The sequence below is a fragment of the Neomonachus schauinslandi genome, chromosome 5 (assembly GCF_002201575.2).
Source record: "Neomonachus schauinslandi chromosome 5, ASM220157v2, whole genome shotgun sequence".
Taxonomy (NCBI): domain Eukaryota; kingdom Metazoa; phylum Chordata; class Mammalia; order Carnivora; family Phocidae; genus Neomonachus; species Neomonachus schauinslandi.
The window spans coordinates 45063327-45089337 of NC_058407.1; the positions used below are offsets into that span (position 1 = coordinate 45063327).

General features: G+C 39.2%; 1 protein-coding gene across 3 annotated transcripts in view; it reads right to left on the minus strand.

Annotated features, from left to right (window-relative positions):
- The window catches only part of TPH2 (tryptophan hydroxylase 2), an 87723-nt gene extending 80053 nt beyond the window's left edge, over window positions 1–7670 (minus strand). Inside the window, exons 1-4 of one of the 3 annotated variants that reach the window (XM_021678577.1) lie at window positions 7567–7670; window positions 4931–5102; window positions 2255–2438; window positions 2044–2144 (exon numbers count right to left, since the gene is read on the minus strand). In XM_021678577.1, the coding sequence (XP_021534252.1) occupies window positions 2044–2144; window positions 2255–2438; window positions 4931–5102; window positions 7567–7670 (561 nt within the window). Of the gene's footprint in view, window positions 1–2043; window positions 2145–2254; window positions 2439–4930; window positions 5103–7561 lie in introns of all 3 variants that reach the window. The other 2 variants (XM_021678578.1, XM_021678579.1) reach the window with 2 other exon arrangements.
- Window positions 7671–26011: the final 18341 nt, after the last annotated feature.

The window sequence follows — 26011 nt, forward strand, 5'->3', positions numbered from 1 at the left end:
TACAAGGGCACCATCCTGACACAGTAATCCCTGTCTCAGAACTGGGAGTATTCCCAGGCACCAAAGGTCCTTAGACCACTTTTTCCATGCTCACCAAATAATAACTTACAAAAAACATCAACTTACCAATACCAGATTTTGCATAATGAACATTTGGTGTGCTTATAAAAGAAATACATGTGGTAAAAAAAAAAAATGATGAGAGAGGTTGAAGATTGCTAAGTACTTGGGATTATTTCAACTGGCTGCACAGAAAATAAGAGGAGACGTCATAAGGTGGGTATAATTAGGAGTAATGGAACAGAATTAAACACAGGAAAATTTACACTAAGTATCGGAATCAATTCCTTCACAAGGTCATTGGTTCCTGTGGTTGTTACACTAACAAAGCTGACCCCCTTTCCCCCGGTTGAGTAATTGAAGAACTAGACTAAGGGGAGCATTTGGAAATAGGAGGTTCGCAAGAAATCCTTTACTATCCAGGCATTGATCTGAATGATTTAATAGAGCATTTCCATTCCTGGGATTAGGCATTTACTCTTGCCAAAATGCTTTCCAGTTGTTTTATTAACTAGGCTTTTCAAATGCCCCTTGGAGGTCAATAAGGATTTTATTTCCACTTTTTACATAAAGAATTTGAGGCCCAGAGGTAGAGGGACTCGCCCAAGGTCATCCTGCAAGTTAACAGCTGGTATCTGGAAAGTCCTATTACTGCTAATCTCTTAAATCAGGCTTCTGTGTGAAGTCTGACTCCTCTGAAAGTAGCAGGGGGCAAGGGGAGGGGGGAAATAACAAACGGATGCTTCTTAAAGGCACTTTGAGTGTTCAGGAGCCTTATGTGTGACTTACTGTGAATTATTCTGAAGTTTTGGATTGGCAAATGTAACACACTGTGTCTCTGAGTAAATTCAGCTTCTTGAAAATAATGCAGATGAATTAAGTCTGTTTGACCATTTGCTTGAATGGTATGTTATGAATTGGTCTGAATTGGTATATTATAACAAATGACTAATTTGGTTGAAAACTTCCCTCTAATTAAAGATGTTGTAGGATCCTCTCTAGCAGTGGTTCTCAAACTTAGGTTTGTTAAAACAAACTCCCAGATAATGCTAATGCAGCCAAGCCTGGGACCACGCTTGGAGAACCACTGCATAGGTTAATAGTCACACGTCAGAGTTCTAGATTTCCTCCATTTAAATAAAAGGAATACCTCAGACCACAAAGCCCTTCTATAAGCCTGGCTGATCTGCTTGGGTTTTACCCTTTTATTTGCCCATTTGTAGAAAGGGGCACTGGGAAAAAAAAAAAAAAGTGCTTGTAACAAATGAGTATATTGCTTACTTCTCCCAGACTCTTAACTGTACTTCATTCTGACCATAAAGAAGTTCCAAGTCTCTTGTGTCAAATAAAAACTGATGTAAAGGGGGAGGGAGGAAATAATGGGAAATGCTTACCTACGTATCATATTTCTTTAAAGGTGGTCGTTTTTATTGGAATAGAAGAGAGATAGCGGTAAATAGATTCAGGGTAGATGTGGGAAGAGATGTGTTTTCCATCACGACCTTATTCTAAAACTCTCTGCCTTTCCATTGAGACTGAAGTCCACCACATTACTCTACTCCTAACTACCTCCAATCAAGGAAAATAGCAAGGAGAATTTTATTCTCTTACTGAGCCCCATAATGCCTAGTCCTCCCTCGTTTCTCAAAGGGGTGATCAATTTCAGTTCATCGTTTTTCCAAGGGTCACCATCTGCAAGTATATTTCACACTGTCTAATGCTACAGAAATATTCTCCAAGGTTTAGAATCTCCTTCTCTAACCAACCCTTTTAAGAACAAATGCTCCGTGGAAATGCCATCTTTCTAATCTGCTTCCAGCCAACACATATGTACAGGGAAGCTTTATCATTGGGAAGCTGGCTCTCAGGGATGGGGAATAAATAATAAATTGCTCCACAATAAAGCACACAACATGACACGCTGCCTGGCACATGCGTGGAGCTGGACCAGCATGTATGGAATGGATTTGACTGGACACTTACTGGGTGGTCGGCATCAAGCTCAGAACCATACATGAGAACTCTGTGAGAGCATTTGTCTAACTCAGAGATCTTCCGGGGGAACCAGGGCACATCCTCTAGTTCTGTTGAAAACACAGTGCGGGTTCAAAAATATTAGCTCACAGATTGTATTTTCCTTTTTGCAACATTTGTCAGATTGCTAAATCACCCGACAAGGAAAAGCTGGCCTTGCCTTCTTCCTCCGTCCAAATGTTCTCCGGCGGATTCAGCGTCACAATTGTAGTTTGAAATTTCAGCAACTGAATGAGCTCATTGAATTCGGTTTTGCCACACTCGCAGTCCACGAAGATTTCAACCTCTGAACTTCTTCGCCGGGATTTCCTGGACTCAATATGAACCATGTTGACATGTTTTTCCTGTGGAAATATGAGCAACATCTCTAAATTATCTTCACGGCACAATAAAAGGGACGCCAAGGGCTATTCTTGTTCAACTCTTAAGAACAGGTACCAAGTACCCACAAAGGAGAAAAAAACAATCTCCTTGCTCTTTGATTGACTAAAACATGGAAATGTTTTCAACCAGTGCCTCTGTTAATTGGAATAGAGACTGTATGTAGGTTTTCCTGTCTCTTTTTTTAAAAAAAAGAAGAGGGTATATAAAAGCATATAAAGGGCCCTATAAAATGTATTATAATTATGAATATCATCATTTCCCTGCACGGTCCACATCCCACTGGGGGTGTGCATTGCTAGTTGGGGGCAAGGGGAAATTAGCTTATCACATCATCGTATCATCCCCAAATTTATATTTTTATTTTCACATGTTTCCAAAACCATAGCTAAAACTCAACTCCTGATTTAATAGTGGTATAAGGTTTCCACTATACATTAAATTAAGGTTTAAAAATAATCTTTGAAAAAACACGTAAATAGTACAAATGGCAGGCAAATGAGGCAGACCCTGGGCAGGTGGCTGGGAGTCACAAGCCAAAGAAAAGGAAGAAAAGCAGCCAAGAAAGTATCTCTACAGGCAAAAACAAAAACAAAACAACAAAACAAACAACAACCGAAAAACACACCTCAATGGGACCATTCATTAACTGTTCTGTTTCAGCAACCTCCAGAGTAGCTTCATGCAAGGATGCATCGTTGCAACCATCACCCCACCAGGGATTTCAGGAGTAAAAGTCTCCTTACAATAAGGTATTCAAGGGGAGGGGGCAGCAATTTAATATTTAAACATCAGGTTTAAACTTGCCCAGTGAGGCGTTTTCCTTTCTGCTGAGTTGACTGAAGACTAAGTTCTCATCTCCACTCTAGCCTACCCCTGAATAAGCCCATACCTCCCCATCACACCAGCTGATATCCTGTGATTATCAATTCACATTCCTAATACGATTCCCACTGCAGAGTAACATCAAATCAAACAGCATCCTCCTCTGTATAAAGAAACTAGTCCTGTGACCGGGAAACTAGATGCTCTAGTCTTGTTTTTATTAACCTTCACAGTCACACCATATTTTCTAAATTGGCTGATAATAAAGGTAAGACTAATATTAAGGTCAAGAGTCTTCACACACATTGTGTCACTTTGGGCATTTAATGCCCATTGGTTGAAGCAGAGTAGATATTTTTAGACAAGGGAACTGAGGTCCAGATGGGTTAAGTGGTTTAGCTAAGACCCAATGACTAGCTGATGGCCATGTGAAAACTCTGGGCTGCTAACTCCTTCTCCAGGGATTCTGGCCTGCCTTGGGGCACTGAGTGGAGACAGCACTGGATGATATAATTATGTGTAAAATATTTCCCCAGATTTCCATTACCACTGTTAATGGTATCTGATCCTTTCTTCCAGGTCAAGAGAGAACAGGGAAATATTTGCCATATCAGGCTGCTAATTCCCCCTCTTTGGTCATCAAAGAGACATCACAATAGAGGCCTCATATCTGTACATTTTACAAGGCACTTTCACTCATATTACTGCATCACAACTACCTTTTTAGGTAGGAATTATGATCGCTATTTTACGAATAAAGAAATGGAAGCTAGGAAGCAGCTGGTGGTTAGCCAAGCCAGGAGAACACAGGTCTGACTCCTCTGACTGCAATTCCCATCATCTTTCTGCTGTACCAGCAGCCCCAGGCACCACGCAGAGCTAGGCTCCCTATCTTACAGCTCAAATCAGCAGCCAGCGCTCCCCAAACAAAATGCATTTGTAAGGCACAATGCTTGCTGAAGGGTAAGGTAGCTATCAGGTCTGCCCTGGCCAGAGGGGAATAGTTTTTCTGGGGTTCTCTAACCTCACCCTCAACCAGGCTCTTTCTTGAGGGTTCAAGCCACCAAATTGGACCTGGAAAAAAGGCTACTAGATTTCTATAAAATAAAGAGAGAGCTAGCCCTGGCTTCGATAGGAGGAGAGTGACTCATCTCCCCAAAAAACATGTTAAGCTCATGCAAAAATGAGGCTCAGGGGAATTTACCAAATGCCTCTACTCATGCATCTCATTTGATGCAATAAATGTGCTCCCCGACATGTGCACAATTCAGATGTTAACAAATCAAATCAGGCTGCAGTCTCTTGATATTTAAAGATACCCTCTTTGGCTCCTTTTGCCAAACAAAAGGGGTGAGGCTCACATTTTTTAATTACTGACTTTCTTATCTGGCGATAGTCTGCGGAATTACTAGTAGATTCACTTGGAATTAATAAAACGTAGTTGACACAAATTTGCTTATTTCATTGCTTGGCAGACAAACTTTCTTTATAAAGCTTCATGAAATCTGGTTTCTTTGAACCTTTGAACACATTACCCGGAAATGGACTCAGTAACGTTTCACAGCAGAGGACGGGTTTGTCATTGGGCACACAGTCACTTTTAAGGTTAGGTAATGATGTTTACATTCACCTGGAAGAGGTTCAACACTTTTACCAATCCGCCAACTTCATTTTTCAGTGAGAATACCACAGCTGTTTTGCCGCCTTCGGGACTGGTTTCACTTCTGCTGTTTCCCTTGCTGCTTTTTTTATCATCCTTTTTGCCAGAGTTAGCTTTACTTAACTTCAAGAAGGTAGAAACACACACACAAAAACATTGGTTAGGATCCCAGAGTTCTCATAACTAGATTTTTGGTCAGATATTCCATTCATATGCTAGAAGCGTCAGCAATCATATAAACTCAAAGAGAAGTTGCCACATCACTCATAACTTTCTATCATAAATACCAGTCTAATTTACTCTGGGACACTATTTTCCAGTGCTCTAAGATAGCCAGTGGTTGAAATTAAAGGGGGATCAGATTTGCTTCACCTTAATTAATAGCAACAAAAATCTGACCATCATAAAGTATAAAGTCTCATATATGACACTTCCTGCTTTACTTTCTAGGTTTATTTTACAGCATGAAATTTGGTCTGTTAGCCTGATTGCATAATATGGAACTATATTAATAACTAACATAACAAAAATAAGACCAAACATATATTTCACAACAATAATTATAGTTTCCATTTAATCTTAAAAACAAAATATTCATTTCATTCTGAAATATGTCAGGATGCGCCCTAAAATTGACAACCTCACTTTCTGCAATTAGATCCACATTGTCAGTGTGAATCTATCTGCAGAAGTTCAACACAGGGGAGCATATTCAATTAAGGCCATCTGGGTCAGCAGAGGATTCCTGAAAAGTGGTTGTTAAAATCCAGCCACAAATAAAAGAAAAAAGAAGGAAGGGAGGAAGGGAAAAGGGGAGAAAGAGAGAAAGAGAAGGAAGGAAGGAAGGTAGGAAGGAAGGAAGGAAGGAAAAGAGAGAAAGAGAAAAAAAAACCTAGCTAACCATTAGAAGCAAAGAGTAAAATCTGAGAAACTATAAAGGATTAACACTTCATTAGCTACTCAAGTTATTATAATACAGAACTAAGTGATGACTCTTAGTCCTATTGGTTAAAGACAAAAACAGCAGATTTCAGAAACTTGGATCCCACTGTCCGAAATACCAAATAAAAAAGCTGGAAACTTTCAGTTAAAAGACAAAGTGACGTTAGGGTGTACTTTTTTGTGTTCTTTATATGCAAACGAAGACTCGGGCAAACAGAGACGTTTCTCCCTGGCTAATAGTAGTACAGTGCAGTTGGACCGGTCTATCACTTCCTCAGGAAACTGAGAAAAGTACATGTGATACGGAACCCGGTGAATAGGGACTTGCCACTGTCTTCCTCTGATTTCCCCACTGCCTTTCTTTTCACGTGTGTCACATTTTCCCATTGCCTCACTCACTAGATTTTTATATCACGGAAATGAATATTTGATTAGTTATGACTTGAAGGAGAGAAGTATATGCAGACATTGGCATTTGACAGTATGTTTAGTCATTAAAAGCTCAAATGTCTCCGCACTCTCGACATCTGTCCTCTTCCCACCACATAACACACAGCTCTTAGATATTTAAGTAGGCTTTTTTATATGAAAGGGTCATACATTAACCATAACTCTGAGTTCTTTGTTTTCCTTCTAGCAGTTCATTATGACTTCAAAATTCCTCAGTGTAATATCTCATCCACATATTCATGATGTTTGGATGTTAAAAAAATCTATTTACATTTCTGCAAACTGATTTAAATGGTTCTACAAAACATGCCCTGATTACTTTTCAACATTTCTAGCAGTAATAATACACCAGTACAATATAACCTTCTGGCACATGTTTGGAGCTATGCTATTAAAACAGAATTTTCTATGATACAGACTGAATTGTAATTGGTTTGATAAACTCCGTTACAGCAATGAAATAGCATTTAATATTTTTAATGACTAGGAATCTGAATACTTTTTGTTGTTGTTGTTCACTGTCTTTTTTATTAAATCCCATCACTATGACCTCAAATTAGGATCTAAAATCCTGCAAAATGTTAACTTTTTTCCTGTTAATATTTAAATACAAAAACTGCCTTAAATACTGAAATAAGTGGCATATTGCTTTCATTTCGTCAATTAAAATGAAAAATGGAGTAATGAGGAAAGCAGGAAAACTTTTGAAAGGAACCGATCTTTATTTTATCCCAATAATCAACACTTCTAGGCAAGAATAAAAACCTTACTTCTGTGTTTAAAGAACAAGCTCTGTAGATGGGAAGGGCTATAGGAGACAAAATTGTCTTGTGGGAACCAAAGAAATCTATTTAATTTCTTCTCCCTGTTCCTACTCATAATAAGTGGCCTTTCGAAATCCTACACACTTTTTTTGGTTGTAGATATAAGACATTGGTTCATACAACCTCTCGCTCTTGGTGGATAGGAACTTTTTTACTTTCTACTTATAAACTTTGAGGAAAGGAAGTTTAGAACACAGGGATCAGGACACCCACTTTATGGAGAGAGAAGGAAGACTGGAGGCAGACAGGAGGGAGGCAGGGTATTCAGATGCTAGAGGAAGGAGTTGAGGTGTGTGTGCTTACTCTACATCAGGTGTCCACATGGCGAGACTAAGACGATCGCTACCCTGGAAAGCACTCCTCTAGAGTGCCAGCCACTCAGTACTCACTGTTAAGCTGCCAAGGAGCTGATGCTCTTCGGGCACCGCTGAATCCAGAGAAAATCCTCTCCTTGCCCAGTATTTACTGGAAAACATCATCATTGCCGGCTGCATGGATCCCGATGTAATTTTCTTTCTCTGCAGCAGGGGGGACTAAAGGGGCAGTAGCAGGGCTGGTGGAGACTGAGAGAGGAAGGGGTGTAGGAATAGCAGCCCGCTCCAGGCTCTGTCCAGAACCCTGGTGCTGAAGAAAGAGCAATGAGAATCGTCCTCTCCCCAGGCTCCTTTATATGAGTGACTGGGGACTGATGGAAAGCTGATTAGAAAGAAACTCATTTCTGGCTGCCGATGGCCACGATCAGATTACAGACCTGAAGCCTGGGGTTATCTGTGCTTCTGGTGCAGTCTGTTTCATAGGTCGAATAGACGTTTGGGCGTGGGTGGTGGAGAACAATACATAATGGGGTGTTACATGTAAAAGAAAACATCTGTCCCCTGATATTAGCTCATCTCTCAAACCTGCTCCTGGCAAGCTAACCTCAGCCTTTAGGTGACTATGAGTTCAAAGGTTTTGTGCTTTCTTCCCAAAGGAGGAAAATTAGAAAGATCAGCGTTGCTGAATCCTTAAGCCATTTTGTTTTGTGTTAATAAGTGTTTTCTGCTCTGATGTGTTATGATTGTATGTGTGTGGTGACTTCATAAAAAGCACTGCTTCCCAATCCTGTGATGCCGCTCTGTGGTGATGTTCAGACAACAGTATTGTAAAGGAAATGTGAGGCTTTGATTTAGCCTTACATAATATAGATATAGTTGAGACACTAACCCTAGAATCTTCCTCACTGTATGGGAAGGAAAAGGAAACTAAATGCCTATATACCATTCTTTTGATGCTATTGATGGTTACTGAATTTTTCCTCTCCACTTGTAACTAGATCAAACCCAACAATTTGAAATGCATAGATCAGTTGAAGTCTTTACTATTCAAAACTTTAGTAAGTGATAAAATTCCCCATGTCACAGGAAAATATTACCAATCTCCTAAAGGATGGAAGACTCTTGACAAATGTGTTTGACTGCAAAACTAAACAAAACCTGGGGCTGACACTGCTTCTCTGTACAGAAAACAAGATGAAAAACTTTCAAAACCAAAATGGATGACTTAATGTTAACCAGATATTGTTCCTGGAATCTTGGGGGACATAATTATTACTTGACTTAATTTTGGAAATATTATTTGGCACGAATTTCCTCTAAAAATCAGCTCTGACGAACTAATAGGAAGGTGAAGGGTTTTTTTTTTTAAGATTTTATTTTTAAGTAATCTCTATATCCAACTTGGGGCTCGAACTTACATCTCCAAGATCAAGAGTCACATGCTATTTGGACTGAGCCAGGCCATTGCCTCCAGAAAGGTAAAGTTTAAATACATTGATTGAGGTTTAAAATATAGGATTTTAAGATTGTCCAACACTGTACTCAGACACTTAGTAAAACCATGCTACTTCTTTCTATTAAAAAAATAAATACAGGGAGGCTGGGTGGCTCAGTTGGTTGGGCGATTGCCTTCGGCTCAGGTCATGATCCTGGAGTCCCGGGATCGAGTCCCGCATCAGGCTCCCTGCTCAGCAGGGAGTCTGCTTCTCCCTCTCCCACTCCCTGTTTGTGTTCCCTCTCTCGCTGTGTCTTTCTCTGTCAAATAAATAAAATCTTTTAAAATAAATAAATAAATAAATACATTGATTGAAGTAATTGTAACAATAACTAATATTACTGAGTGCTTAGTATTTGCCAATCTCTATCCTAAGAAAATTTTGTGATCAATCACAAAAATGTGATTGATCATCACAACAACACTTGCAAGGCAGTAACTATTATTTTCATTTTATATATAAAGGCACAAAGAATTTAGGTAACTTGCCAAAGGATTTATGCAATTAAAGAGGCAGGATTTAAATTCAGGCAGTCTGGCTCCAAACTCCATGCTCTCAGCTATTACATTCTACAGTCTCTTAAGTATTCCAAACAAGGAAACATAAGTAGGCTCAAGAGACCACACACAGATAATTTCAGCTAGAATAGGGCTTAGGATGATGTGTAATTCAACATAAACTTTGTTAACTGGTCACTTTGTGTTAGGCATTGAAACTGAGTCCTGACGATGCAAAGATGAATGAGATACAGTGCCTCTCCTCAAGGAAATCACAGACAGGATGCAAGAAGCATACATGCAAATAAACAAGTGAAACAAAATATATTGACTTATCTGCAGAAGACATTAGAAGCACAAGAGACAGGGGGTGCTCAATGCTACCTTACGAGAGTCAGGAGAGGCTTCTAGGAGGCATTGCCTGAGCTGAATATTTAAAAGTGAGTTTGTTCTGGGTATTTACTCTATAGAGAAATGAGCTTATATTAAAAAAAAAAAAGAAAAAAAAACCTGTACTCAGGTTCATAAGGTCAAATACTGTAAACAGCCCAAATGTCCTTCAGTGGGTGAATGGATACACAAACTGTGGGCTATTCACAAAATGGGATACTACTTAGCAATAAAAAGGAACCAACTATTAATATACACAACCTAAATGAATCTCAAAGGCATTATGCCAAGTGAAAGAAGCCAGGCTTAAAAGGTCATGTACATTTATAGGATATTCTCAAAAAGATAAAACAATAGTGATGGAGAACTAATCAGTGGCTGCCAGGGTTTATGGGTGGGGGAGGGTGTGACTCCAAAGGGATAGCAAGAGGGAGTTTGAAGGGTAATATTTTATATCCTGATTATGGTGGTGGTGGTTACACTAATCTATCTGTGTCAAAATTCACAGAACTGCACAACAAATCGATTTTACTGCACACCAATTTAAAAACAAAATTTTAAGGGGTGCCTGGGTGGCTCAGTCAGCTAAGCATCTGCCTTCCGGCTCAGTCATGGTCCCAGGGTCCCGGGGTTCTGGGATCGAGCCCCACATTGGGCTCCCTCTTCGGTGGGGAGCCTGCTTCTCCCTCTCCCCGCCCCCCCCACTCGTACTCTCTTTCTCTCTCTCTAATAAATAAAATCTCTTTAAAAATTAAATAAATAAAAGTTTACAAGCTTCCAAAAAAGTGTTTGTGTTTGTTAATCAAAATGGAAAGGGAGACAGAAAGAAGGTTATTCTAGGTAGAATATAAAAAAATATACAGAGAACTGTTGATCAGCAATGCTGGAGTATGGGTTTGGGGCAAGTGTGCCCAGTGAGAGAGAAGGCTGAGGAGGAAAGCAGGGTCAAATCCTGTTAAACCTTGAATGGCATCCAGTGGGCTTTGTGCTTTATCACCTTATGCTGCGGGTGAGAGAGAACAATTAGAAGGGCTTTATGCAAGTTGATAGCATAACCCCATTGGTATTTTGGAAAAGCAGTAGCTTGGAGGAGGACTTCGAGACTGAAGGCATACACCACTTAGGACTCGAAACAGTGTAACCAGGAGATGATGACCTGGATTAAGGCAACAGCAGTAAGGATGCCATGAAAAAAAGAGATATTAAGGGGTAAAATCCATAGGATATCTCTACTTGGATGTGGGAGCAGGAAAAAAAAAAAGTGCCAGAACAACTTCCAAGTTTCTGACTTGTGGGACTGGGTAAATGATAGGTGTCATACATTAAACTAGACCACGCATACATACTAGCAAGAAAATTCCTAAAAGTTAGATTTTATACAGATCGCATGTGAATGGCCAAGTGAAGATGTCCAATAAGCACTTAGATATATGGGGTTTTTTTTTTTTAAGATTTTATTTATTTGACAGAGAGAGACACAGAGAGAGAGGGAACACAAGCAGGGAGAGTGGGAGAGGGAGAAGCAGGCTTCCCGCTGAGCAGGGAGCTCGATGCGGGGCTTGATCCCAGGACCCTGGGATCATGATCTGAGCCGAAAGGCAGACGCTTAACGACTGAGCCACCCAGGCGCCCTTAGATATATGGGGTTTTGTTTTTTTTTTTAAAGATTTTATTTACTTATTTGACACAGAGAGAGCACAAGTAGGCAGAGCAGCAGGCAGAGGGAGAGGGAGAAGCAGGCTCTCCGCTGAGCAGGGAGCCCGATGTGGGGCTCGATCCCAGGACCCTGGGATCATGACCTGAGCTGAAGGCAGCCGCTTAACCGACTGAGCCACCCAGGCGCTCCTAGATATATGGATTTTAATGCAGAAATGAGACCTAAGTTGGATATACAGGTTGAGGCATTGTCAAATAATTGAATTTATGTGACTATACTTTCACTCATGGAGAATATGTTGTCTGAGAAGAGAGCCAAGAACAGAATCCTGACCAAATTTAAGAAGCAATTTAAAATAAGTCCAAAAAAGGAAAACAAGAAAGAAAAAAGTTCAGAGAGATAGGAAAAGAAAAGCCAAGAGAAGATAACTTTCCAGAAGACAAATATAAAATTTGAAAGATAGGATAAAGACTGATTTTATACAGAATACAGAAATTTAAATGTCAGGATTGAAAAAATCGTATTTGAAGAGCAAGCATTTATCATTTTTGTATTGGGACTATAGCCTATGAAAGTGATACCTTAGTAGGATTTAGTCTAGGCAAGACAACAAGTTGGAGGAAAAATGATAGAAGCTTGAACTAGGTGGTGGCAGTTATGAATAGAAAAAAGAATGTCAAAATGAGAATCAACAAGGAGTTGGAGGCTCACTGAATATTACTCCGAAAAAAGAAGGCAAAGTCATATATATGAAAAAAATTAAACTATCAAGCTCCCATGGCAATTCCACTGTTTCCAAAGAAGGAATAAGTTTTGGAATAAAAGAGGAATTTAAGGGACAGGGAATTTGAGTTGACTGCAGTACTATCAAGAGACTTTTAAAAAAATTTTTTTTGATTGATGCATTTTTTCTTTTTTTTCTTTTTAAAATTTTATTATGTTATGTTAAACACCATACATTACATCATTAGTTTTTGATGTGGTGTTCCATGATTCATTGTTTGCATATAACCCACCCAGTGCTCCATTCAGTACGTGCCCTCTTAAATACCCATCATCAGGCTGACCCATCCCCCCACCCCTCTCCCCTCTAGAACCCTTAGTTTGTTTCTCAGAGTCCATAGTCTCTCATGGTTCGTCTCCCCGCTCCGATTCCCCGCCTTCATTTTTCCCTTCCTGCTATCTTCTTCTTTTTTTTAACATATAATGTATTATTTGTTTCAGAGGTACAGGTCTGTGATTCAACAGTCTTACACAATTCACAGCGCTCACCATAGCACATACCCTCCCCAATGTCTATCACCCAGCCACCCCATCCCTCCCCCCCCCAACTCCAGCAACCCTCAGTTTGTTTCCTGAGATTAAGAATTCCTCATATCAGTGAGATCATACGATACATGTCTTTCTCTGATTGAGCGAAATAAGCATTTTTTTATTTTCAGCTATTGTGATAAGTGTTGTGTCGTGTATTTCTTTTCTATGTATTTCCTTTTTAAATTTAATTTTATTTACATTCAATCAATTAACATATAACATATTATTAGTTTCAGAGGTAGAGTTCAGTGATTCATCTGTTACATATAACACCCAGTGCTCATTACATCATGTGCCCTCCTTAATGCCCACCACCCAATTACCCCATCCCCCAACCCCCTATCAAGTGACTTTAAATAGCATACAATTATAAATGTGGGACTGGATTTTGGGAAATAGATTATAGCTGGGAATAGAAATTTTAAAGTAATTCAGAGACCGTTAGCTGACAAATTAAAAAAAATAAAGAGGAGGGGCGCCTGGGTGGCTCAGTCGGTTAAGCGGCTGCCTTCAGCTCAGGTCATGATCCCAGAGTCCTGGGATCGAGCCCCACATTGGGCTCCCTGCTCAGTGGAGAGCCTGCTTCTCCCTCTCCCTCTGCCTGCCTCTCTGCCTACTTGTGCTCTCTCTCTCTCTAATAAATAAAATCTTAAAAAAAAAAAAAGAGGAAAAAAAGACTGAAACCCTTGTACACTGTTGGGGAAAATGTAAACTGGTACAACAGCCATGGAAAGTACTATGGCAGTTCCTCAAAAAGGTGAAAACAGAATCACCATATAATCTAGCAATCCCACTTCTGGATGGATATATATATAAAATCACCAAAGCAGGGTCTCAAAGAGATACTTGTATACCCATGTTCATAGTGGCATGATTCACAATAGCCAAAAGGTTGAAGCAATCCAAGGATCCATTGATGGATGAGTGGATAAGCAAAATTTGGTATACCCATACAATGGAATATTATTCAGCCTTAAAAAAGGAAATTCTGACACATGCTACAACATGGATGAACCTTGAGGATATAATGCAAAGTGAAATAAGCCAGTCACAAAAAGACAAATACTGTATGATTCCACTTATATGAGTTATCTTGAGTAATCAATCTCAAGTAGAATGGTGGTTACCAAGGGCTGAGGGTGAAAGACAATGGGGTACAGAGGGACAATGGGGTACAGACTTTCAGTTTTATAAGATAGAAGGTTCTGGAGATTGGTTGCACAACAATGTGCACTATATATATATATCTCAACACTACTGAACCATACATTTAAAAATGGTTAAGATGGTAAATTTTATCTGTATTTTACAATTAAAAAAATTAAGAATAAATATATAAAAACCAAGAGAACCCAGGAACTAAACCATGGAAGATGCTCACAATTAAAGGTAGAGGGAAAAGAGAAGTCATCAGGTGACAAGATGACTAAAGGAGGTGAAACATGAAGGCTTAGGAAAGAGATAAGAAAGACTTGTGGTCAATAGTTTCAAATACAATAGAGTAGAGGAATGAAATGAGGACGAGAGGAAGACCATTAGATTTGGCTATGAAACTGTTGTTGGTGACCTTAAAGAGTAGTTTTAGCAAAAGAGAGAACATAAAACCCAGATTACAGGAGTTAAAAAGACTGTGGGTGCTGAAGTGCAGGCCACAGGTCTAGATCATCTATATAAGATACCAAAACACTCTTCCTAAGAAGAATGTAGATTTAACTACTTCTGCCCCTTCCAGAAATCCAACTGGAGCAATGGTATAAGATTTCCTTTCCTTTTTTTTTTTTTTTTTTGTTGTTTTTTTTTTAAGATTTTATTTATTTTTATTTGAGAGAGAGAGAATGAGAGAGAGGGAGTACATGAGAGGGGGGAGGGTCAGAGGGAGAAGCAGACCCCCCGCCGAGCAGGGAGCCCGATGCGGGACTCGATCCCGGGACTCCAGGATCATGACCTGAGCCGAAGGCAGTCGCTTAACCAACTGAGCCACCCAGGCGCCCCTTCCTTTCCTTTTTAAGGCACAAAAGAATAGCAAAAGTCAAGAAACAACAGCAACAGAAAATTCAAAGCTGAAAGGAGATGAAGAGTGATCAGACTTTGCAGACAGGAGAACACTAAACTTTAAGCTATCAAAGACTAAGAAACAACTCAGTTTACATTGTAGAATCCCCTAAAGGCTCAAACACCTCTAGAAGTGGGAGTAAATGGAGGAGACCAACAAAGAGTGATTGGAAGTCTGTTTATGAAGCAGTTAATTTCAAAACTTAACAAAGTTATAGTCATCAAATCGAAATGGTATAGGGAAAGCAAGAGGGACTTAAGTCCTGTAAAGCTACTGGTATGAGGCAAGAGTTAAAAGTTTCCATTCCCTTGGAGACAAATACCTCCTTCTGGGAAAGAGAACAAATGAGAGATAACAGCTGTTAGGGAGTAATGGTTGTCTGATCAAAATTAGAAGTAACAATTTAAAGCCTGCTTGCGGGCGCCTGGGTGGCTCAGTTGGTTAAGCGACTGCCTTCGGCTCAGGTCATGATCCTGGAGTCCCGGGATCGAGTCCCGCATCGGGCTCCCTGCTCGGCAGGGAGTCTGCTTCTCCCTCTGACCCTCCTCCCTCTCATGCTCTCTGTATCTCATTCTCTCTGTCTCAAATAAATAAATAAAATCTTTAAAAAAAATAAATAAATAAAAAATAAAAATAAAAAAAAATAAAAATAAAATAAAGCCTGCTTGCACAAGTATTTTTATTTTCCAGGAGCCCTAAAGAACATTGACCATGAAGAAAGGCATCTTGTGATTGTCTTCTGTCCACTAAAACGTAACGACCGCAAGATAATGACCGTGGGACTGAAGGACACTTCCCCACTCCCAGCCTCTCACCCGTTGGAAAACTGCCTTTATAAGCCTTGCACATTACCCCGTTGGGGAGCAGGATTCCTCTTCTTGTTGGCTCCCTTGTATCCAAGCTATCTCTAATAAACTCTGCCTGCTTTATTAGAGTGTTCATTTCTGTGACATTGAGACTCAAGAACCTGGTGCTGGGGATTTAGTAACAAAATCAGTGTGGTACTGCAAAAGGATAGACATATAGATAAATGAAATCAAATTTAGAGTCCGGAAATAAACCCTTACATTTATGGTCAATTGATTTTCAACCGAAGTGCCAAGACAGTTCAATAGGGGAAAGAAAAATCTTTTTAACAAATGTTTCTGCGAAAACTTTGGATATCCACATGAAAAACAATAAGTTGGACTCCTACCTTACATCATACACAAAAATTAACTCAAAATGGATCATAGATCTAAATGTAAGAGCTAAAACTATAAAACTCTTAGAAGAAAATACTGGACTATAACTTTAAAACCTTGGATTAGGCAATTGTTTCCCAAATATGATACCAAAAGCATAAGCAACAAAAAGAAAAAATAGGTAAGATTTCATCAAAATGCAAGACTTTTTTTTAAAGATTTTATTTATGTATTTGTTTGTTTATTTATGAGAGAGAACGCATGCACAAGAGCAGGCAAGGAGCAGAGGGAAGGGAGAGGAAGGGGGAAAGAATCTCAAGCAGAGTCCACACCCAGCACAGAGCCCAATAAAGGGCTCAATTTCACCACCCTGAGATCATGACCTTAGCAGAAACCAAGAGTAGGATGCTCAACCAACTGAGCCACCGAGGTGCCCCAAAATGAAAAACTTTTGCTCTTCAAAGAACACCATCAAGAAAATTAAAAGACACACACAAAAAATTAAAAGACAACCCACAGTTTGGGAGAAAATATTTGCAAATCAAGTATCTCACAGGAGACAGTATCCCAAATATACAAGAAACTCTTACAAATCAAAAATGAGAAAACAAATAAACCAATTTTTAAATGGGCAAAGGATTTGAATAGACATTTCTCCAAAGAATATATGGCCAATATGTACATGAAAAAAATGTTCAGTATCATTAGTCATTACAGAAATGCAAATCAAAAAGCATAATGAGACACAATTTCATAAACCACTATGATGGCTAAAATACGCAAGTGTTAGAAATGGAAAAATTGGAGCCCTCATACATTGTTGGTGGGATTGAAAAATGGTACAGCCGTTTTGGAAAAGTTTGGTAGTTTTCTCAAAATGTTAAACATAAAGTTACTGTATGACCCAGCAATTTTACTCCTAAGTATATGTACAACGGTGTAGTTGCTTTGGAAAAATGTTTGATAGCTCCTCCAAAAATTAAGCCTAAAGTTACCATACACCTAAGAAAAATGAAAATATATGTCCCCACAAAAACCTGTACACGATTATTCATAGCAACATTATCCGTAATAGCCAAAAGTGGGAACTCAAATGTCAACTGAGAAAAAGACCAAACAAAACATGGTATATCCATAAATGGCAATATAAAGGAATGGAGTACTGATATGTCTTACAACATAAATAAACTTTGAAAACATAATGCTCAGTGAAGAAAAGCCAGTCACAAAAGACCACATATTTTATGATTCCATTTACATGCAATGTCTACAAGAGGCCAAAAGAGAGGGGAAAAAAGAGACAAAGAGACACACAGAAAGGAGATTAGTGGTTGCTAAGGGCTGGAAGGAGGTGGGGGGAAGGTAGAAAGGACTACTAAGGGGGTACAGAGTTTCTTTCAGGGTAATGAAATATTCTAAAATTACATACTGGTGATAGTTGCACAACTTTGTGAATATACGAAAAAGCACTGGAGTGTATACTTTAAGAGGGTGAATTTTATAGCATATGAATTGTATTTCAGTAAAGCTTTTCCTTAAAGGCACTTAAAACCCCCTTCTTTTCCTCCCCTATTCTACAGAACCAAGCCACTTCCCTTCCTGCCCCTAGTAGATGAATGGAGCTTATTCTCTGGAAAGGGTAAAATAGAGGCCTCTGGACTGATGGGCACCAGACGAAGTTGAGAATAGGGGTATCATCCTGAAAGGAGAGGGATTAAATGAACATATGCACTGGACACTGAGACTCACAAACCTCAGGAGGCTGACCGACAAGCATTTACCCTCCAGTCAGGCAAAGGGAAAAGCCTAGAGAATCTGAACAAAATGGAGCAATCAGATCACCCTACAGGGAAGCCCACAGTTGACAAACCCCAATTTAAATATTCAGTAGAAAGTGTGGGGTTGGATTAGTGACAATTATATATAAAATCAGCAAATGAAAAGCCTTGACAAGAATTAGCCCCCACCAGGGGCGCCTGGGTGGCTCAGTCGTTAAGCATCTGCCTTCGGCTCAGGTCATGACCCCAGGGTCCTGGGATCGAGCCCCACATCGGTCTCCTTGCTCAGCAGGGAGCCTGCTTCTCCCTCTCCCACTCCCCCTGCCTGTGTTCCCTCTCTCACTGTGTCTCTCTCTGTCAAATAAATAAATAAAATCTAAAAAAAAAAAAAAAAAAATTAGCCCCCCACTGTATGTTAACCATACTAGAATTAAGTTTTTGTGTTTTTGTTTTGTTTTTGTTTTTTAAAGGAATTAGCTCCCCAGGGAAAATGAAAGTTGGGGCTAAATTGCCTCAGCTAATTGCTTTAACCTAATCAATATTATGCTATCAACTGTATCGGAAGGTGGAAAAATAAAGAAGTTTGCGTATATACATTGGGTGCTGAGGGGAGGGGAAAGGGGGGATAAATTCACATCTTCCAAGATGGGGAGCCAGTGGATAAAGCCTAAAACTGAGAATTAAAGTAGTAGCAACACAAGCATATTACAGCACATTACAGCATCAAGAGATACAGAAGTGAATACCAAAAGAATCAGCTGAAAGCTGAAAATCTTGCCACCGGGGAAGAGGAATTGGAGACTGAAGGAACAGGTTTCTCATAACAACACATCCTGTGAAAACCATGTGCATGTGTGACATTGGTTACAAAAATAAAAAATTTTAAGAATAAATTTTACTGGGCGCCTGGGTGGCTCAGTGGTTAAGCGTCTGCCTTCGGCTCAGGTCATGATCCCAGGGTCCTGGGATCGAGCCCCGCATCGGGCTACCTGCTCCGCGGGAAGCCTGCTTCTCTCACTCCCACTCCCCCTGCTTGTGTTCCTTCTCTCGCTGTGTCTCTCTCTCTGTCAAATAAATAAATAAAATCTTTAAAAAAAAAAAAAAAGAATAAATTTTACTGCATCAAAAAATAAATTATATTGCATCAAAATAGGACATTGGTTTTGGATAAACTTGGGTTTAAATCTTAGTTTGGCCACTTACCTAGCCGTATTTGAGGACATGTTACCTCATGTTTCTCAGCCTCCATTTCTGTCATACAGGGTGATTGATATTTACATTTTACAGGGCTGTTATGTCAATTAAATTGGATGTGTTTACAGTGCTTATCACAATGTCTGACAGATATTAGATGCTCAAAGTATTAGTTATTTCTTCCCTGTCCCTCATTGATTCTGAAACCAGAGTGATATAACCTTGGGCACTGGTTTGGAATCTTTGGCAGAAATTAAAGAGATGTGGACACCTAGGTTTTCATGAGACAGCTGTCCTTATAGTCACAATAAGCAGGCAGCCAACAGTCATAAGATGAGCCAACAGAATTGGTTTGGACCAAGCAGTTAAAGAGCCCGCAAGTCAGAAAGTGGAAAATGAAGTGGGAATGTATAAAATGAGATATTGTCAGAGAAGAAGACCTCCAAATACAAGATCTTACAAAAGTGAAGAGGGCCATGCAATCATGAATGGTCATGCAAGTAAAAAGTTGGGAGATGAGACAGGGTCTACAAAATCAGTGAAGTTCTATGTTAAGGACATCAATGAGTCCTGAACATAGGTATTTGTCCTCATTGAGGACAGTTGTGAAAACAAGAGAAAAATAATATAAGCCATCCTTTAATCACCTGAAAATAGAAGTGGGTCCTGGGAGGCTTTTGACTCTCAGGACGAAGATATGGAAAAGGTGATATAGACTAAGGGAACCAAGGACTATATATGGTCCACAATTGGAAGACCAACCTTCCCACTCTATCAACTTCCCCACTACACATACACACATACTTCCATTTTGTAGGCAAAAGATGAGAGACAACCTGAGGACTTCCTCACCATTCACCCCCATCACTCTGGCCAAATAAAAAGCCAACCAGGAATACAATGACATCAAGAGAAAGATAAGCTTTAGACAAAGAAGTATGTTTGGGGGAAATGATAAAAATAAAGTGAAAGTAAGAAAGAATTCTCCTGGCCACTCTCCAGGGTGAATGGAGAAAGCAGGTATGAAGTTATTAAATAACAGAAATGGAATGGGAGAGGGGCACCTGGGTGGCTTAGTCTGTTAAGCGTCTGCCTTCAGCTCAGGTCATGATCCCGGGGTCCTGGGATTGAGCCCCGCATCGGGCTCCCTGTTCAGTGGGGAATCTGCTTCTCCCTCTCTCTCTGCCCCTAGCCCCACTCGTGCTCTCTCTCTCAACTAAAATCTTAAAAAAAAGAAAGGGAATGGGAGAGTATGGAGATAATTGAAAGAGAATTAGTGACTATTTCCAAACTGGGAATCAACAAAAGTCTGATCTCTTTCCCTTAAATAACTTGTTTGGGTTTTAAGCCATCATTCCAGCCTATCAAGTTTATGTCACAAGTTTATGTCATATGATGTATGCCTTTTATGCTTAAATTCTTGTTGAATAAAGAAAAAGAAAAGGCTGAACTTTATCGTGCAAAACCAACCTCATAACCAGTTAGGTTGGATTTTGTTCCCACTGACTTTTGACTCTTAGAGCTTACAGGGCAAACTTTAGGCTCCATGGCAGGAATTATTCCCTGTCACTACTATGCCCTCCTAGTTCCTCCAACTGAACCGTACGAATACCATGCCAACATAAATTTATACCATCTCTAAGGGAGTTCCTTAGTTTAGTAGTAATTTATCAATAAAAGGAAATGAAATGATAAGCTTGCCATGACTAAGTTTTAGGAAGCTCAACCAGGCCCCTACACAACACCATTCTCTTTTCAAGGTATTCACAAACCAACATTATATACATAGCATGAAAGAGCCATCTATCTGGTACTTTAAATATCTACAAAAGGATTAAAAAAAAATAAGTCAGCAGTATGAAAAAAAAAAAGTCATAGGTTCAACTGAAACCTTACAAAACCCCACTCTAACTTTTGAGTCTTCATAAAATTGATATCATGATAGTCAATGTGAGTGATGCACTTGCGCTCACATGAAGAAAAATTCCAAACAATACCACACAAGTGGCCTCCACCACTTCAACTCATATTACAACAGACGAAGGTGTTCATAACACAATGCAAATGAATAAATACATTTTGGGTACCCCTAAATACATTTGGGTACCCCTAAATACCACAAAAACTATCATTTTAAGGGGAAAAAAGTATAAACAAAGATAAAGCTCTACTTAAACTTTTCTAGGAGGTTGTCTCAACCCACCAGGTATCTAAACAATATAATCTAAAATTAAATTACAAAGGACAGACAATTTGGTTATCAGTCCAACTGAACTGACCTAATGCCGAAAAATAACCTAAAATAGCAGCCCACCACCTCAGGCATCAATTTGTTCCCTGATAAAATGTTCACTGTCAAATAGACACCATCATTTCCCATACTACTAAAAATGCGTAGTGCAGACAGGCCTTGTGATCGTTTTTCATTTTTATGATTACTGTATTTGCTATATTGATGGTTGGCTTGAGAATGATTAGACTTCATTAATAAGAAAAATATGAGAAATATGGTACACTGGTGTTCTCATTGTTTTTATAACAACTTTCATAAAGGGAGATTGATAAAAGACAAGCACATTTGAGCACAATTTGAACAAGAGGATAGAACTGAAGCACAAAGGGGACAGTGCTTTATTGTGGAGTCAGTGAGGCAGGGGCTCAGATGAAACTGAAATACATAGTTCAAGATTTAAACTCAACATGACCTCAGTCAGTGGGAAACAAACCATATGGTGCCCCAAGGCTATTCCTGTAGGAAGGTATGTTTTGGGGAAATAAACCACAGAGCTATAAGATTAAAAAAGACAGCCTGTGGCAATATCTATTTGGTTGCCATCAGAAAACAATGATAGCATTTATGAATGCTTAATCATGCCAGTCACCATATTAAACACTGTCTTCCATTTACTCCTCACAACTGGGGTATTATCTTCACCTACAGATGAGAAACAGAGGGCTCGGAGAGAACAGTTATGATCGCAAAACTAGGAAGCATCTGAGCCAGGTCTCAAATCCATGACTACCTGACTCCAAAACCTGTGCTCTTACCCAGATAGTTTAACTTTTCTGTTTCATATTCCTAAGGACAGTGGACATTTTCTAGTATGAACAATTCAATCAGTTTGACTGAATTTTTTTCTGACATCTGACTCCCAGAGCTTATAGGATAAACCCTATGTCCACATCATGAACCTTATAAAGCAGGAGGTGATGAAAGCATCCACATCCTACTCTAAGCCACCTTGAACTCGAAGAAACAAATGCCTCAAGCAAGCTGTACTGTTTGTCCAGAAGTACCACCTATCAATTCATGCTTTGTCTTTACATAGGCATGTAACTCTAAATTACGACTAAGAAACTTTGAATAGGTGATAAGTAACAAGAAAAATAAGGCATGCAAACTCCTAAGGTTTTTAAAAGCAAGTTTAACAAAGAACAGCATGTAATATATTTAAAATCCATGGTGATGCTCTCAGACAATGTGAGAGCCCTTAAGATAAACTTGGGAAACTTAGATAAGAGATTAAAATAAAAGGGACCCCGTAGATCAGGTCCAGGATTCTCATGGATTCACTCTACTGTGAAGCTACCACATGAAATACTCATCCACATGCAAAAGGACGAAACTGAACCACGATCTCACACGATAAACAAAAATCAACTCAAAATGATTTAAAGCCTTGAATGTTAAGAAATGCTCACAATTACTTGAGCTCTCACAGAATAAACTCCCACTCTTCTAAACTTTCCTTTTAATGTCTAATTCTGAAATACAGAGTTGAAGAGGGATATGGAAATCTCAGCAACCCAGGCATGTGAAAAGCATTACAAAATCGAATTTAGAGAGTGACCAAAAGAAACAGGAATTTCTGTGGTAAAGAATCTTCTTTTCCCCCTATGATCCAGTAATAACACTACTGGGCATTTACCCAAAAAATACAAAAACACTAATTTAAAAGGATACATGCACCCCTACATTTATTGCAGCATTATTTACAATAGCCAAAATATGGAAGCAGCCCAAGTGTCCATCAACTGATGAATGAATAAGACGATATGGTATAGGGGCGCCTGGGTGGCTCAGTCAGTTAAGCACGTCCAACTCTTGATTTTGGCTCAGGTTATGATTTCATCATCCTGGGATCCTGCCCGGCATCCAGCTTCCCACTCTTCGGGGAGTCTGCTTTGCACTCGCTTGCTCTCTCTCTCTCTCTAAAATAAAGAAATAAATCTTTAAAAGAGAAGACATGGCATATATATTCAATAGAATATTACTCAGTCATAAAAAGAATGAAATCTTACCATTTGCAACAACATGGATGGAGCTAGAGTATAATGCTAAGCAAAGGAAGTCAGAGAAAGACAAATACCATATGATCTCACTCGTATGTGGAATTTAAGAAACAAAACAAAATGGAATACTAGTCAGCCACCAAAAAAATGAAATCTTGCCATTTGCAACAACGTGGATGGAACTAGAGGGTATTATGCTGAGTGAAATAAGTCAATCAGAGAAAGACAATTATCATATGATCTCACTCATATGCGGAATTTAAGAAACAAAACAGAGGATCATAGGGGAAGAGAGGAAAAAATAAAACAAGATGAAACCAGAGAGGGAGACAAACCATAAGAGACTCTTAATCTTAGGAAACAAACTGAGGGTTGCTGGAGGGGAGGGAGCTGGGGAGGATGGGGTCACTGGGTGATGGACATTAAGGAGGGCATGTGATGTAATGAGCACTGGGTTTTACAGAAGACAGATGAATCACTGACCTCTACCTCTGAAACCAATAATACATTATATGTTAATTGAATTTAAATTTTTTTAAATGAAAAAAAAAAAGGAGCAAAGGTTAAAAAAAAGAGAGGCAAACCAAGAAACAGACTCTTAACTACAGAGAACAAACTGATGGTTACCAGGAGGGAGGTGGAGGGGAGATGGGGGAAATAAGTGATGGGGATTAAAGAGTACACTCATCATGATGAAATAAAGTGATTTAAAAAGTAAATAAAATAAAATGAACTTAAAAAAACAACTCTCCTTTTCCACAAGTTCTTTAAAAAGAGAAGGGGACTAGGTTCTCATGTCTGGTATGAGTCCACTGTAGTCCTGTTAGGACCAAGGGATTAGGGAAAGGATCCTGCTGAGACTGTGATGGCCCCAAGATCCCATCACCTGCATTCAATCTGCTGGCCATCAGCTCAGGCATTATTTCTTAAGATGCGCCTATGCCAAGGCTAACCTACCCATTCTGTAAGTTGTAGTTTATGAAGCCAGGGTTTCTTTTGTCACCCTTCTTAGGTATGAAATGTCTAGGGAAAGGATTCTGTTCCCCTCTATCCTCACCCGTCAGTAAAACTTTGGCACGAGTCATACTAAACACAAAGTTTAAAGGCTAATTTGGAAAACCAGGTAACAGGACGTGAAGGAAGCTAGAGAAAACCATTAAGACTGGGTTTCCCCTCCTTTGGGAAGTCCATTAGCCTTTATATAGAATCCTTAAAAGCTCTGTAAACGAAAAGAGAATATGGATTTGTCCCAAAGTTATTCAGAAGTTGAATTTAAATCGAGCAATTTAACAAAACTCAGTTTTTAGACTTAACTTCTTTACACCCTGATAGGTGCAAAAGAATGTACCTCCAATTTTTTCCTTTTTTGGGGAGGGAGAGGGTATAGGAGCATCCATGTGTTTATAATAGCATGTCTTAATACTAAGAGTATAAAAAGTAAAAGTACTTAAAACAATTTCACTCAGAAAACTTAACAATTTGGTCTTCACATTGTCTATTTGGGTTAGATGCTGTTAACTGCTAATGACTTCCTAGTCAGCAAATACTCCATTTGGCTCATTTAACACTTGACTCAGCTAACAAACAAAAAGCATGTGGCCCAAGTTTCCTTTGGGTGCATCCTGCATAGTTGTGCCCAACAGTGACAGCAGCACGCAGTGTAATTGCTAAGCACCCAGAAGTACCTTGATGGCTTCTCCACTGGAGAGCAATTTGCTTTACAAAGTGAGCCTGTGACACTCATGGAAGAGATTCTAGTCCCTTGTGCAATCAGGCCATACAACATCTAAAGCAATCTACAAACAGCCCTATTTGTGTTTTTAAAGCAGTCTACTAACCCATTGGGTCTTCTACCCCCAATCAGACTAGTGCGGGGTCTGTCACAGCAAAAGCCCATCTCTGAGGCTAGTAAGTCTTCTTAATTAAAAAAAGCTGAACCACAAATGGACTGCTCATTGATCACAGCTAAGCTTATTGGAATGTTCTTGTCATTCTGTCTTCTTTCGCACATAGATATATAAGAAGCAATATACCATACAGATATTTGAGAAGGAATAATAGCTGGCTCCCTATTATTCTAACATTCCAATTCTTAATTTAGGCAAATATGGTATCTCTGATTCCGGATAGTTGTTAGAAAAAGAGATTCTGATTATAATCAACTTTTCTTTACAGTGAATTTGTAAACAGTGTAATATTTTCCATGGGCTAAAAGTGTTTTGGATATCTAAAAAGAGTTATAGAAGTATGTCCAGTCTAATTGCCCTATCCCATCCACCTTTGCCTCTAAGAGCAACACAATGTTTTTCCCTATGGCAAGATGGATAACCTAAAAAACAGGGCTCTATTTACAAGACAGTGAGAAAAATATTTGTAATCAGAACAATACTCAAAAATCTACAAGTTAAAATCCCCACATTATAAAAACCCAAGAGGAAAAGAGGCCGCATACATTGTATTATTCAAATGGCAGTGTATTCACATTAAAAGTATAGATAAGTACACATGTTTGGTATCAGGTAATGACACTAGATTCTGATGGAAACCTTTCAGATTCATTTTAAATTTAATCCTGTTTCATGTTTAGAAATAAAGTAACACTGGAAGTTTATCTTCAAAATGTACAATGCAGAAGGAAGTCTACAATAAAATAGGCCATGACAAC